Genomic DNA, 14,557 nt, shown 5'->3' on the forward strand with positions numbered 1-14,557 from the left:
CTGACCCTCCGACAGTGCGGCGCTCCCTCAGTACTGACCCTCCGACAGTGCAGCACTCCCTCAGTGCTGACTCTCTGACAATGCGGCGCTCCCTCAGTACTGACCCTCCGACAGTGCCCACTCCCTCAGTACTGACCCTCCAACAGTGCCCACTCCCTCAGCACTGACCCTCTGACAGTGTGGCACTCCCTCAGCATTGACCCTCCAACAATGCGGCACTGTTTATTTATGGACCATGAGGCTGTGGTACTCCCTGAGCTGCACTAGGACAGGAATGAAACTGAAGAGGCAATTTCACAAATGCGGATGTTGTTTTTATACTGTCATTCAGTGTTCCAGTTTGAACTTATTTGAATAGAGGATACAGCGTGGAGCTGGAGGGACACAGCAGGCCAGGCAGCATCAGAGGAGCAGGAAAGATGACGTTTTGGGTTGGGAGCCTTCTAAGAAATTTCTTCAGATACGTCAGCTTTCCTGCTCCTCTGATGCTGCCTGGCCTGCTGTGTTCATCCAGCTCCACACTGTGTTATCTCAGACTCCAGCATCTGCAGTTCTTACTATCTCTAAATCGAGGATACATTGTGTTTGGTGATTTTCTTCGCTCTGGAAATGTCTCATTGTTAGTGACTGGAACGTGGTTTTGTGAATGGTTTCAGTCAGGGCGCAAATTGAGTGAGGATTGAGGCCGGCACACTATGGAAGTAGACAGATCCATTGAGATGTCAGAATATCAGAATTGAGGCACCTGAGTGCAACATCCCCAGCATCTTTCCCATTCCACATCAAGAGCTAGATTCCAGTGGATACATCACAGGAATTTATTTTTCTCAAATAGCTGTGTTATTTTAAACTGAGCACTTGAGCACAGAGGCATATACTCAAAAACAGACACTTGTATATTTAAGCACAGGAGACACACACACAGCTGGATGGACAATGACACATGATTATACACGGACACAATACAACTCATCTCCATGCTCAGCACCATACAGACATACATAGATCCACCCAGTCCAGACCAACACATAGACACATCAGTGTAGACCTACAGATAAATACACAAGGATTTTTAAAGAATTTCATCCACCCAGGTTTGCACTTTGACTGGGAGCGTTTTCTTGGTCTATTGAGAACCACTCTGTGTTGGCCTTTCAACCATGAAAATGGATTTCTCCTGTCCTGCCCATCATACAAGATTCCCTTCTGTTCTTGCTGTCCCTTCCGCTGGGTCACAGCCTGTGACATTTCAACCTTGCCTCAGTTCTATAGAGAGGTCAGCCCTGCCTGAAATGTTCATTCTGCTTCTCTCCACAGCCCCCAGGATCACCATGGTCTTTTCTTGAAATGGACAGATTTCCGCATTTACAGGACTTTGCTCTTTGGAAGCAAAAACATGAAAGCAGATTACTACCTGAATGGCTGTGAATTGGGAGAGGGGAGTGTGCAGCAGGACCTGGGTGTCCTTGTGCACCAGTCGCTGAAGGTAAACATGCAGGTGCAGCAGGCGGTAAAGAAGGCAATGGTATGTTGGCCTTCATTGTGAGAGGTTTCGAGTACAAGAGCAGGGATATGTTGGTGCAGTTATACAGGGCCTTGGTGAGGCCACACCTAGAATATTGTGCGCAGTTTTGGTCTCCTTTTTCTGAGGAAGGATGCTCTTGCTCTCAAGGGAGTGCAGCAAAGGTTTACCAGGCTGATTCCAGCGATGGCGGGTCTGACGTATGAGGAGAGATTGACTAGGTTAGGATTGTTTTCACTGGAGTTCAGACGAATGAGGAGGGAGTCTCATAGAGACTTAAAATTCTAACAGGGCTGGGGACAGGGTAGATGCAGGGAGGATGTTCCTGATGGTGGGTGTGTCCAGAACCAGGGGTCACAGTCTGAGGATTCGGGGTAGAGCATTTAGGACGGAGATGAGGAGACATTTCTTCACCCAGAGAGTGGTGAGCCTCTGGAATTCATTACCACAGGAAGTAGTTGATGCCAAAACATTGAATGTATTCAAGAGGCGGCTTGATATAGCACTTGGGGCGAATGGGATCAAAGGTTATGGGGAGAAAGCAGGATTAGGCTATTGAGTTGGACAATTAGCCATGATCATGAAGAATGGCAGAGCAGGCTCGAAGGGCCGAACGGCCTCCTCCTGTTCCTGTCTTCTACGTTTCTATGTCTCTGTGTTTCTGTGAATATTGACGGTGACTGGGCTTACAGACTTACAGACGTACAGACATACAGACGTACAGACATACAGACGTACAGACATACAGACGTACAGACTTACAGACGTACAGACGTACAGACTTACAGACGTACAGACTTACAGATTTATCGAAGGCTTCAGCCTGTTTTAAAGTTCGAGGGTATCCATCTATCATGAAGCCCTTGGTCTCCTGCAGGTTTTCCAACATTGCATCCTTCAGAATCTCTAAGGTCGTTCCCTGAATTAAAAAAAACACAAGTTCAAATAAAATTGGAGACAAATGTGGTGGGTAATGTCAGTTCCCAGTGACTAGGAAGTGATTGCTACAATTAACGGTATCTTCTGCCCTGTGGAGGAGATATATCTATTCTTAATTTTTCCTATTTCCTGCTTTCGCATTCCTGATATTTTTGTAGTTATGTAGAAATATTGAAAGAAAATGAAAAACAACATTTTTTCCTTTAGCAACAGAGGAAGCCAGCCCCATCTCATCCCGTGCCAGTGCCTGATGCCACTGCCTTGCCCTTTCCCTTAGAGATTTTCTACATTGTCTTCTGGAGAAGCTCAAACTCTGAAAGGCAGCATTTGGTGCTGGGTCTTGTTAAGTTATATCAGGAAATAAACAGCTGGGGAAGCAGCAAGTGAGAAATGTCACTTTGTGGCATTTATACTTTTTATACTTCATTCTTCACCTGTACTTTGAAATAAATGAGCTGGGGTCGAATGAGAGAATGAATGAAAGGCAGGTCAAACACTGACATGAGGAAGACCCTCAGATACAATCTCCTAGAGAAACAGCTCCAGCAATGATTGGTCAGCACATGTCAGATGGGTTAAAATGAACCAGTGACTTTGCTGGAACAAACAGACGGCCTACTTGTCTCAGCTGCTACCATCTCAGAGAATGGAGGGCTGGAGATTAAATCTGAGGCTGACCCTCACAGACCGTAGCCCAATCAGGAAGTCTGTGCCTTCAGGGGGAATCCAGAACAAGAACAGATCCTTAATGATAGAGTCAGGAATTCACCACCCAAAAAGGATTCTGGAACTGTCTCCCCACTCCCCAGCTGATGGTGGATAAATAAAATGACAGTATAATATTATATTGTAGGGTTTGCAGGGTAGTTTGATCTTAGTGGGATAATAGGCCGGCACAACATCATGGGCCGAAGGGCCTGTACTGTGCTGTACTGTTCTATGTTCTATGTTCAAAACTGAGATGGGGATCATGAGGGGAACAAGGGTGGAGGAACCCAAAGCAGGAGGTGGAGCCTCAGGGACAGAGGATAATTGGGTGACAGCTTGGTTTGAGGGTGAAACAGCCTTCCCCTGGTGCTATGCTCTCAGTTTGCCTGCAATGAAAAAGGATGAAACCTACAGGTTGATTGAAAATGTATGCAGTGTCCCCCAATCTCTATTGGCAAGGCTAAGTGTGAGCAGCTTGAAGTGGTTTCATGCCTTCTTCCTCTGAGAATGCCCAGAATGTGCAGCTAACACACTTGTGCAGGGATAGTAGGCACTGCAGATGCTGGAGAATCTGAGATAACAACGTGTAGAGCTGGATGAACGCAGCAGGCCAAGCAGCATCAGAGGAGCAGGAAGGCTGATGTTTCGGCCCTACACCTTGTTATCTCAGACTTGTGCAGGGAGTGGGGCAAAATAAGTTTGTTTCAAAGACAAGGCACAAGTCCTGAGGAAGCAGCAGCTGCTGTCAGCCTTTCACCTGTTAACACTACGATCAAGGATCCACTAGATCACCACAGGATTTCCAAGCCAGGTCTCTTCCCAACTGCGCAGCATGTCCCAGTGTCAGACTCCCCATCATTGGATAAGGCCATCAGGCCACATTCCCTTTCTATAGCACTAGTTGCTGTCTTCCCGAACAATCATCAGTGATGGGATATTTAAATAGTTTTACAGCCCACTGGTGAATGAGTGTCAATGAGGGGATTTACCTGAAGGATAGGAGCTAACTGCTGAGGTCAAGAAAGAGGGACAGAGAATTGGGATGTTGGGGAATGACAGGATCCAAGTATTGGGAGGATAATTGAAAGGTATGGTGCGAGTGGGGAGAGGAGTGCTGGAGGCTTTGGGGTTGTGGGGGTTACTTGTACAGTCCCACACATCCTGGGTAACTTTCCAGGTGAGGAAGCTGGACCTCTCTCAAATCTTCAACTCTCACTTGGAGCTGGTGATATCCCTGGGAGCTGGGAAATTGTCCAATCGAGGTTTGGGGGAGCGAGCACGGTGGAACAGGAGAGGGGGGGGGGTTCAGTGTCTATGACTCTTGAATGGGAAAGGAAATAAATCCATTTCAAAACAATGTCAAGAGATTGAATCTGGGCATTGATAATGATACAACTCTGGCTGTGTGAATTTATAGAATTCCTATAGTGTGGAAGTGGGCCATTCAACCTGTCAAGTCTACACCAATGCTCCAAACTGCATCCCATCCAGACCCACCCTCCCTACCTTATCCCTGTAACCCTACCTTTCCCATGGCTAATCACGTAACTTGCATATCCCTGGATTTTATGAACAATTTAGCATGGCCAATCCACCCTAGTCTGCATGTGTTTGGGCTATGGGAGGAAACCTGTGCAGACATGGGGAGAATGTGCAAACTCCACATAGACAGTCACCTGAGGGTGGGATTGAACCTAGGGCCCTGGGGCTGTGAGGCAGCAGTGCTAACCACTGAGCCACTGTGCTATCCCACCTCTTGTGGGGAAAGAGTGGGGTTGAATAGGACAATGGAAATGGGGGAGTTTTTCAGGAGAGGTATTGGAACCCCTGTGTTTCAATTATTTAAACTGTTGTAAAGGGGACCGAGAAGGCAATTATTCAGGAAAGGGGGCAGTAACAAATCCAGGGAATGAGATACTAATAAAAATGAAGATTCTAGGCAATAACCAATCTAAGGTCAGTCTGACTCTGTGAGAGATGGAGGGTGACATGCAGAGGGAAGGCAGAGTGTCTGTCGATGCTATCAGACCGCTCAGCCCCTCTAACCCGCTGAGGGGCAAGGAGCGAGAGGAGGGCATGAAACCCCTCCTCACCTGCTCCACCGTTCAGTAAGATCATGACTGATCTGATTACTCCACATTCCTGTCTGCCCTCTTTCGCCTCCTTCCTCATCAAGAATTTACCTGCTTCTACCTTCAAAATATTCAAAGACTCTGCTTCCTCTGCCTTAGAGGAAGAGTTCCAAAGATTCAAAGTTTCTTCTCATCTCCATCTTTAATGGGCAGCCCTTTATTGTAAAACAGGGAGCCCTGGCTTTTCACATCGTATCTGACAGGGTCTCTCAGGATCTTAAATTTTTCAACTAAGTTGCTCAACTCCAGTCGATTCAAGCCTAGTCTGTCTGACCCTTCCTCATAAGACAATCTGTTTGGTCTAGGTAACGTCCTCTGAGCTGCCCCCAATTCCCTGAAGAAAAGTAACCAATACTGTACACTGTCCTCCAGAAACACTCTCACCATGACATCCCTACTCTTGTACCCTCACAATAAATTATAACATTCTATTAGCCTCCTGAATTATACCCGCTAACTAGGTTTTGGTGAATCATACACAAGGACACCCATCTACCTCTGTGTATCAGAGCTCTCCAATCTCCAGAACTGAAGAGACATTTGGACAGCTACATGGATAGGAAAGGTGTAGAGGGATATGGACCAAATGTAGGCAAATGGGACCAGTTCAGTTTAGGAAACCTGGTTAGTGTGGACAAGTTGGGCCAAAGAGCCTACTTCCATGCTGTATGACTCTATGACTCACAACATTTAGATAAATGCTCTTTTTGTAACCTCCATATATAACCTCTTTGCAACATACTCTCCAACTTGTCTTTCTATCGCCCATCAATTTAGCAACAGCAGAGGTTAGAGCACTCACTGAAGGGCCTGTGGCCATGCTCTGTGACCTTATGACTCTATGACCCTATGAACCAATGACTCTCTGACCCTATGGCCCTATGACTTTAACAGCAGAGGTTAGAGATTAAGGATTAGAACCACTCACCAAAGGCACCAGGCCTCCTTCAAGCATAATCTTCTTGATCTTGTTTCCTCGCTCTGTTTCATTGCTGATCTCTTTCCGCAGGAGATTTCCTGTCGACAGATGTGTGAAGCCATATTTCTCCATCATTTTCTCGCACTGACTGCCTTTACCAGAGCCTGGGCCCCCTAAAAGTGCAGACCATCACAATCAGTCAGGGAACAGCCTCTCCTACAACACTTCCTCCCTCTCCCTCCTTGCAGTGTGGGGATTAGCACAAGTCACATTTCTCTCATGTCTCGAGGATAACTGGGCACTTTGCAGGGCATGGTCAGCAAATAAAGCTCGGCACGAGGGGAGGTGCCAACACTGTGTGACCAGGGAGGTCAACTCTTCAGTTGCAACTGAAGGAAGAAATGATGGGAAAGTGGATGCCTTTCGGGAGCGAGTGCGCAAGCCTGGGGCTCAGGCAACACGGCTGCCGGGGAGGAGAGACCAAACACGGGGAACAACAAGAGGCGAGGATTAGATGAATTCACCTGATTCAGGGGAATTGTGGGGCTGGAGGGGGTGACACAGATAGGGAGAGGTATGGCCATGAATAGATTTGAAGACAGGAGGGAGAATTTGGAGGTGTGGCTGGACAGTTGCACATGTAAGTCAGTAAAGATGAGGAAGACACAAACAAAGGAATCCTGGATCCACTGGAGGTTTGTAAATGGTAGAAGATGAGAGGGCAGTGAATACATTGGGGAAGCATCACTAAAACTGCACAGAACCTTCCTTGTTCTAATATGTATGAAACAGTCCAGAAGTGGCTCTCCAACCCACTGTGACCAGACTGTCTCTCGGGTGTAGTTTATCTTAAAAGCCTCACTCCCTCGATCTTTCCCCATTGCCCTAAAAATTACTCCTGGTCACGGATTTTCTCTTTTGAAAGTTCTGATTGAATCTGTTTCCCTCACCCACTCAGGGACCAATTTTCAGATCACAAGGACTCACTGAGGAAAAACAAGGTTATCCCATCTTCCTTCTGTTACATGGATCAATTGTTTTGGTCCCAATAAACATGTGAAAGAGTTTTCCTTTATCAAACAAAACACTTATTAATTTTGAATCCCTCTGTAAAATCTGGCTGAGGTTTTGAAATGGGAAATCCTAATATTTATTCAAGACACATTGCTACTTTCTGATTATAATCTATTAAACCTTTACACGACATTCCAAAGGAAGATTATTTTACTCACCAATTACAAAGATAATTTTGGTGACTTTCAGCTTTTCTGTAAAAGAAATGTTTAGAATTTCAAGGTTAAAACACTGTTCACAGGTGCAATTTCTTCACTTGTTTGGAATTCCCACTTGTACCTTGTGGTTACTTACAGAATGGGACCCTCAGTCACTGAAATGTCCCCTGGTCCATGGTTCCAGCTTGTGAGACCCAAGCATGGTCTGAACTGAGGAAATCGAGGGAGCAGTAGGATGGACTGTAGCTGGCCACCAGGGGGAGGCTCTGAGTCATTAATCCCAAGAATGTTGTGAAGCAGTGAGGAACATGATCCATCGTTTCCCAATTCACTCCTGCTCCCACTTGGGACACGCTGTCAGCCTTGGCTCAGTGGTTAGCACTGACACCTCTAGAACCAGCAGACAGTTGGTTCGAATCCCACACCAGAGTCGTATGTGTAAAAATCCAGGCAAACATCCTCAATACAGTGCTGAGGGAGTGCCGCACTGTCGGAGGGTCAGTGCTGAGGGAGTGCTGCGCTGTCAGAGGGTCAGTGCTGAGGGAGTGCCACATGCTGGAAGTGCCACCTTTCAGGAGAGATGTGAAAATGAGACCTGTCTGCCCTCTCAGGTGAATTTCAAAGATTCCCCTAAAAAGTGTGGAGATCTCCCCAGTTGTAAAGAATATTGTTAAAACAAGGAGCTCCCTGCTTGTAAACTGGTTGCCATAGCTTCCGACATCACCAGTGTCACAGGTATTTCAGAGAGCTTTAGGGTGCTCCCTGGTGCCCAGCCCTATTGATGATGATTTTTTTTTTTCCCCTTTATTCATTTATGGGATGAGGGCATCGCTGACCAGGCAGCATTTATTTCCCATCCCTAATTGCCCAGGGGCAGTTAAGAGTCAACCACATTGCTGTGGATCTAGAGTCAACCACATTGCTGTGGATCTGGAGTCACAAGTAGGCCAGACCAGGTAAGGATGGCAGTTTCCTTCCCTAAAGGGCATTAGTGAATCAGATGGGTTTTTCCTGACAATTGGCAATGGATTCACAGTCATCATTAGATTCATAATTCCAGATATTTATTGTACTATTGAATTCAAATTCCACCATCTGCCATGGTGGGATTCAAACCCAGGTCCCCAGAACATTATCTGGGTCTCTGGATTAACAGTCCGGCGATAATACCACTAGGCCATCGCCTAGAACAGGTACCAACCCAGTTCTTAAATTCCAGTTCAACTCTCGCTCCAACCTGACACTAACTAAACAAGGAAAAACTGCCATTTCCTCCAATTGACCTCAAGCTGCAAATTCCTACCTGAACTTGGATGAATTACCCTGTAATGGGGCACCAGAACCCGGAACGTCACCATCTAAAGCCTCCCTTCAGCTGAAGGAAGTCAAACACACCAGAACGCAGGGTATGGGAAATATTAAGTGGATAACTGTCTTGAGCTGCCTGGGCTCAGACCCCTGGATTTCAGGACTTAGCAGACACTTGAGTTTTGTTTCTGTTTGTGTTTGGGGCAAGGAAACATCACTTGGTTTTGTCACCATCCCTCCCAAAAAAACTTACCTCTCACTTCATCACAGATCTGCACAGAGTCACCACTTTTACAGTTCCCCATTCCACTCTCCTGTCTACTGCTCTGGCTCCTGATATCCTCCTACAATCACTGAGTGTAACCTCCACAGTATCACTGTCGTTGGCCTTTTTTTCTGCTTTCTCTCCTGGTCATTGTGACTTAACAGTAGGAGACCTTGGCATCACCCCCTGTGCTGCACAATGCACTGTGCCATTGAGGGAAGTGTAACACAGCTGGGGGAGAGATCAGTGACGTAGTGAGGCTTTCTGTGGGACCAGTGTTCGACTGAGCCAAGCCACTTTGTAGGAAAGTTCGTGGTCACTGGCTGACCTTCCACAGACTAACATTGCCAAAGAAATGTCAATTCCCTGATGCCTTCCCATGACTCTGTCAAAGTCACTCTGCTCTGTCCCAGCAGGGTTATCATTGTTCTCTCTCCTTGATGCCTCATTCTGCTGAAACCATCACACCGTCCTTTCCCTCCACCTTGTTCTGCTGCAGGGCAAGTCTCCCTCCTGTTTCAGTTTACCTTCCATCCACAGCCTCCTGCCTACAAAAGGCCAATCTCACCTCATCTTTTCACAGCTCTCCCCACTGCCTCCCCCCAGGGCTGCCGGGGAGTTGGGGAGGTGGTGGTGGGGCGGGCGGGGGTGGGGGGTGGGGTGGGGGGTGGTGCGGGTGTTGGCACTGTAGACCGTGCTATCTCAGGGATGGAATCAAAGCCCTGTGACAGTGGGGTAAGGACGCAAGCGGGTCCAGTCCTACTGAGATCACCTTAATTGATGATCTCACAAAAGTATGTTCTCTGAAAGGTGAAGATGATTGTTGTGAAATTCTAAGGGAAGCCAAAAAATATTCCGACATCACAAAAGCCGAGAGTACCAGGGCGAGGAATGGAAGGAACAGAAGGGTTGGTCACGGGGAACCAGGACAGAGGACCTTCCCCCCACTCTCTCTCTCTCGCTCTCTCAATAACTGAGAGGCACATCTCCCCACATTATTATATGCCCTAGAATTCATCACATTCTCCATTTACTGAGACCAAATTAGGATTTCACTTCATTTACAAGTGAAGGAAAAAACAAACTTGTATTTCACCCTTTCACAACCTAAGCACATCGCAAAGAGCCATTCAGTTCATCAAGTATTTCTGGAACATCATCACTGATGTAATGCGTGGTGTGATAGTATTTAATGTACAGAGATATAAGTAATTTTTACTGTGTATAATGTACAGAGCTGTAAATATATATTATCCATACTGTAGGGAGATGCACATACTACATATAATGTACGGAAATGTATGTACAAATATAGTGTATATAATGCATGGAGCTGTAGGTATTTATAATGTATATGTAATGTAAGGTGATTTATAGAGTATATAATGTAGGGGATGTGTATATTGCATGTAATGGAGGAGTGTATGTATTGACACTGTAGACAAGAAATTAATTATAGCTATCTGCTATTGGTTAATGAGGGTTGTGAATGAAAAGTAATTGTAGATTTTTGGCTCAATTTCAGAAAAATATCATGAAATTGCTGTTTTCCTCAGATACTCTGATAGCAAATGTTAAGATTTAAAGTGTGACAGATTTAAAACAGTTTTAAACTCTTCCCTGGTTACAGCCGACAGGAAATCAGAGGGGAGTTTGTTTCCGAAACCCATAACGTTCCTTCCAGCACTGGGGCACATTTGTACATTTCTGTCCAAAATATCATAGGGATGCTTCATATTTAATATTTCTTGGAGCGCTTAAGTTTTGAAGTAATTCATTTCAAGTCTTGTGGCAATACCTGAAGATGTTTCTTTAAAAGAGGTCATTGAAAGGTCACTGTCAACATTGGAGATTTGTTTCACAAGGCTTCCTAGAAATTACAGAGAGTCATAGAGTTATACAGTGCGGAAACAGACCCTTTGGTCCAACCAGTCCATGCTGACCATAATCCCAAACTAAACTAGTCCCACCTGCCTGTTCCTGGTTCATGTTCCACCAAATCTTACCTATTCTTGTATTTTTCCAAATGTACATGTTGGATGATAACAGCTTCCTCAGCTGTTGAGTCCTGGGGGCTGGGACTGTTTGAACAGTGACTTAATGGAAATTGGTTTGGTATCTGGAATCAGTTGGCGAAGAAGAAATCTGAGAGAAAGGGCAGCTCTGCTGATCATTCTGTTTCTGTACTAACCCTCTCGTTGTGCTCAGGATGAAATCTATTTGCTCTTCTGAGGGACTGATTGAAGGAACTTCTCAATATTGTGTTTCCTGAGCATACCGTGTCTGCCAAGACTCCAGAGAGAACCTTACATGATTTTGACCTGACTCCACCAATCGGAATATCAGTGCAGTAGACTTCTTGCATTCTACATGTTATACTGAAACTCAGCAGCTCTGACACCAACTGTGGAAAAAGACTTAACCTTTTGAGTCTGACATGATTTCTTTGGAACTGTCAGACCTACCAAGTTTCTCAGGCACTTACGGTTCTCATTTCAGATTTCCAGCACTCGATTTTGTCTTGCTTTTTCTACACTTTATCCTTTTGCCTTCCCCATTTGGCAAAGTGTTTTTATTTTAACCCCAGACGCAGAAAAATCTGTTTCTTTCTCTCTCTTTTCCTGAAGGGTGTGCATTTGTGCATGCTTTGGGTTATTTAGAAATATCACAGCTAGGAGCAGAATTAGGCTATTTAGCCCTTTGAGTCTGCTACCCCATTGGATATGATCATGGCTGACCATCTAACTCAGTCCCCTGTTCCCGCTTTCTCCCCAAACCTCTTGATGTCTTTAAATGTTAAAAAAAGTCAAACATTGTCCTCTCCCTTTCTTAAGAGATAGATATATTTAGAGAGATAAACAATCATACTTTCATATTACTGACTGTGTACCTTAACCAATGATTGCCTCTCAAGTGATTGTGTTTTGTTTTAATAATATTCCAATCATTGTGTTTGTTAAAGGACCTGGTGATGGATAATTTCATTTAAACCTGATACTTAATGGATTGAATTAATTGGCCACCTTGGTAACTAGGAGATAGATTTCTGTAATATTGGGTGAGTGTGACCCTCAGCCAGAACAGGTTACAGACAAACAGAGAGGCTGCAGACATTCCTGCTCTGGTTTTGTATGATTCGGGAGATTTTCTCTCTTGTTACAAAAGTGTCATTGGATATTGGAGGGTTTTAAGCTGAGAGTAGCAATTGGTATGTGGGAAATTACATTAAAGTCTCCAAGATGGAGATCACAGTGGGTCACAGACTGATGGAGGTAAGGCTCAGTGCACAGAAGTTTGAGGTGATGCATTTTGCTTGAAAGAAGACAATAAGAAGTCGGGGTACAATTGTAAAGGAGGTGCAGGAGCAGTGGGAGTTGGGGGCATATGTGCACAGATCATTGAAGGTGGCAGGAAAGGTGAAGAAACATTTAATAATACATACAGTTTATTAATAAACTTTATTAATAGGGGCATAGAGTACAAGAGGTGATGGTGAATGTGTACAAGACACAAGACAGCTGGAGTATTACGTATAGCTCTGGACACCACATTATAGAAAAGGCGTGAACATATGGAAAAGAGAGACATATTTGAGGCGATTTACAAGAATTTACAAACTAGGAACAAGAAAATGTGGTGATGAGGATGAATTAAAGAGGTTGGGACTGTTCTCCTTGGAGAGAAGAAGGCTGAGATGGTATTTAGTACAGATTTTCCAAATCATGAGCAGGCTGAATAGATAGGGAGAAGCTGTTCCTGCTCATAGAAGATGAAGAATGATAGACACAGATTTAAACTGATTTCCAATGAAAGGCAAAAGCAGGTGAGAAAAAATATTTTCCCACAGCTAGTAGTTAGGATGTGGAATGTGGAAGAGGCAGGTACAATGGAGGCATTTCAAGAGGGACACTGGGTGGTTATTTAGATCGAAATGGTGTGCAGGGGGTGTGAGGAGAAGGCAGGAGGTTGGCACAAGGGAATGATGGTCATGCGAAGAGGCAGTGCAGGCACCATGGGCTGAATGGCCTCTGGCTGCACAGCTACATTTCTGCAATTCAGTGACTGTTTCCATTGAACTGAGCTGCCTGGAGTCACAAAATGGAGAGTTTTAGGACGCAGGCAACAGAGTGAGTCTTTCTAAGGTGTTAAAGCAAGTTTCCTGCCTGAACAGGCCTGAAAGGGGGAGCCATTTCAAATGAATAATTGCAGCATTTAGAAAGCTGATTGCCTTAAGTAAAAGGGCCAGAGATCGTTCCATTCCCCCCCACGATCTGCCTTCAGCTGGAGAGGTGACTCATCAGGTCAGGACGTGTAAAAATCTGACTGTACTTAGAGAGATACTTGTTCGGGCCGGAGCTCCTGGAACAAAGCTTCCGAATGTACCAGCAGGGCAGGCTGTTTCCAACACAGGAGGACAAAGAGAGAACTTCAACATAGGAGGATAATTCTCTCCTGCTGAAGGAAAGGCAGGAAGTGACAAAACCTCAGAACCTCTCCCTCCTGGCTGTTCTGAGAAACCCACTGCGCACACAAAAAAAAACACCAGCTATCCGACTACAGAAGCCATCGCAGCCGTTGGATCCGATCTCAAGTGTTAACACTCTTCAATGACAGAGGTTGGATGGAGAGGGTTAGCTCCCATTAAAGCAGACTGATGCCTGACAATGTAGAGTTGTCTGGTAATAAATTTTTTAAAAAATTAACATTAAACAATTAAAACATTCTTGCATTTACATCTGGGTTGGAAGCGTTGAGTTGTTCTAGTTTAATCCATCAACTTCATTGAGAAAGTAGAAGTTAGAATGAACAAGACCAGAGTTGGAAGCAGGTCACAGTCAATGGCAGGAGTGTAGTGAATTTGCTTCATGCATTCACCCCAATGAGCTTTTCTTTGCCTGTGTTTGATAGAGAGCTTTACACAAAAAGGGTGTCTCTTAGTACTGATCTGTTCGAGGTCTCCAACAGTAAGTGCCAGCGATGTGAATCCATGTTGTACTGTCATAGAGAATCGTTTGGGTAAAAGCCTCCTACAAAGGAACCTCACTGATGTCAATGGTGAAGGAATGTGCATTTTCCCAACAATGCTGCAGTCCATCAGTGCTGCATTCAGCGAGGTTATCCTCAAGGTCAATGGCTTGGCCATATGAGAAAGAACATTCAGAGAGCTCCGAGGGTGTGACTACCTCACGGTTTCTGATAGATTTCTGACACATTTCTCATCCCTTTAAGTCTGTGACACTTTGCAAAGGTTTTACACAGGATTTGGAATGAGAGATTGTGTGCAGCGAAAATTGTAATCCACAATGTTGCAGGCAGCAGGAATATGATGGGAAACCCGTTTTAAGTGTTATTTCTTGATTCTAGAATGACATAGACAGACTGTTTTCTGACCTGGGGAGAGGGTGTTTGAGACTAAAACGGAAACTGCTGAAAAACTCAGCAGGTCTGGCAGCATCTGTGGAGAGAGAAACAGAGTTAACGGTTCAGGTCTGGTGACCCTTCTCCAGAACTCACTGGATTCGAAACGTTAAC

At 45.1% G+C, this 14,557-nt stretch overlaps 1 protein-coding gene across 1 annotated transcript in view; it reads right to left on the reverse strand.

Annotated features, from left to right (window-relative positions):
- LOC109923798 (adenylate kinase isoenzyme 1-like) overlaps nucleotides 1-13,434 on the reverse strand; it is a 16,194-nt gene extending 2,760 nt beyond the window's left edge. The window contains exons 1-5 of the mRNA XM_048618052.1: nucleotides 13,355-13,434; nucleotides 10,824-10,895; nucleotides 7,453-7,488; nucleotides 6,230-6,393; nucleotides 2,325-2,441 (exon numbers count right to left, since the gene is read on the reverse strand). Of these exons, the coding sequence (XP_048474009.1) occupies nucleotides 2,325-2,441; nucleotides 6,230-6,393; nucleotides 7,453-7,488; nucleotides 10,824-10,851 (345 nt within the window). The 5' untranslated portion in view covers nucleotides 10,852-10,895; nucleotides 13,355-13,434. The remainder of the gene's footprint in view (nucleotides 1-2,324; nucleotides 2,442-6,229; nucleotides 6,394-7,452; nucleotides 7,489-10,823; nucleotides 10,896-13,354) is intronic.
- Between the last annotated feature and the right edge of the window lie 1,123 nt (nucleotides 13,435-14,557).

The sequence above is a fragment of the Rhincodon typus genome, chromosome 38, assembly GCF_021869965.1.
Source record: "Rhincodon typus isolate 14 chromosome 38, sRhiTyp1.1, whole genome shotgun sequence".
NCBI lineage: Eukaryota > Metazoa > Chordata > Chondrichthyes > Orectolobiformes > Rhincodontidae > Rhincodon > Rhincodon typus.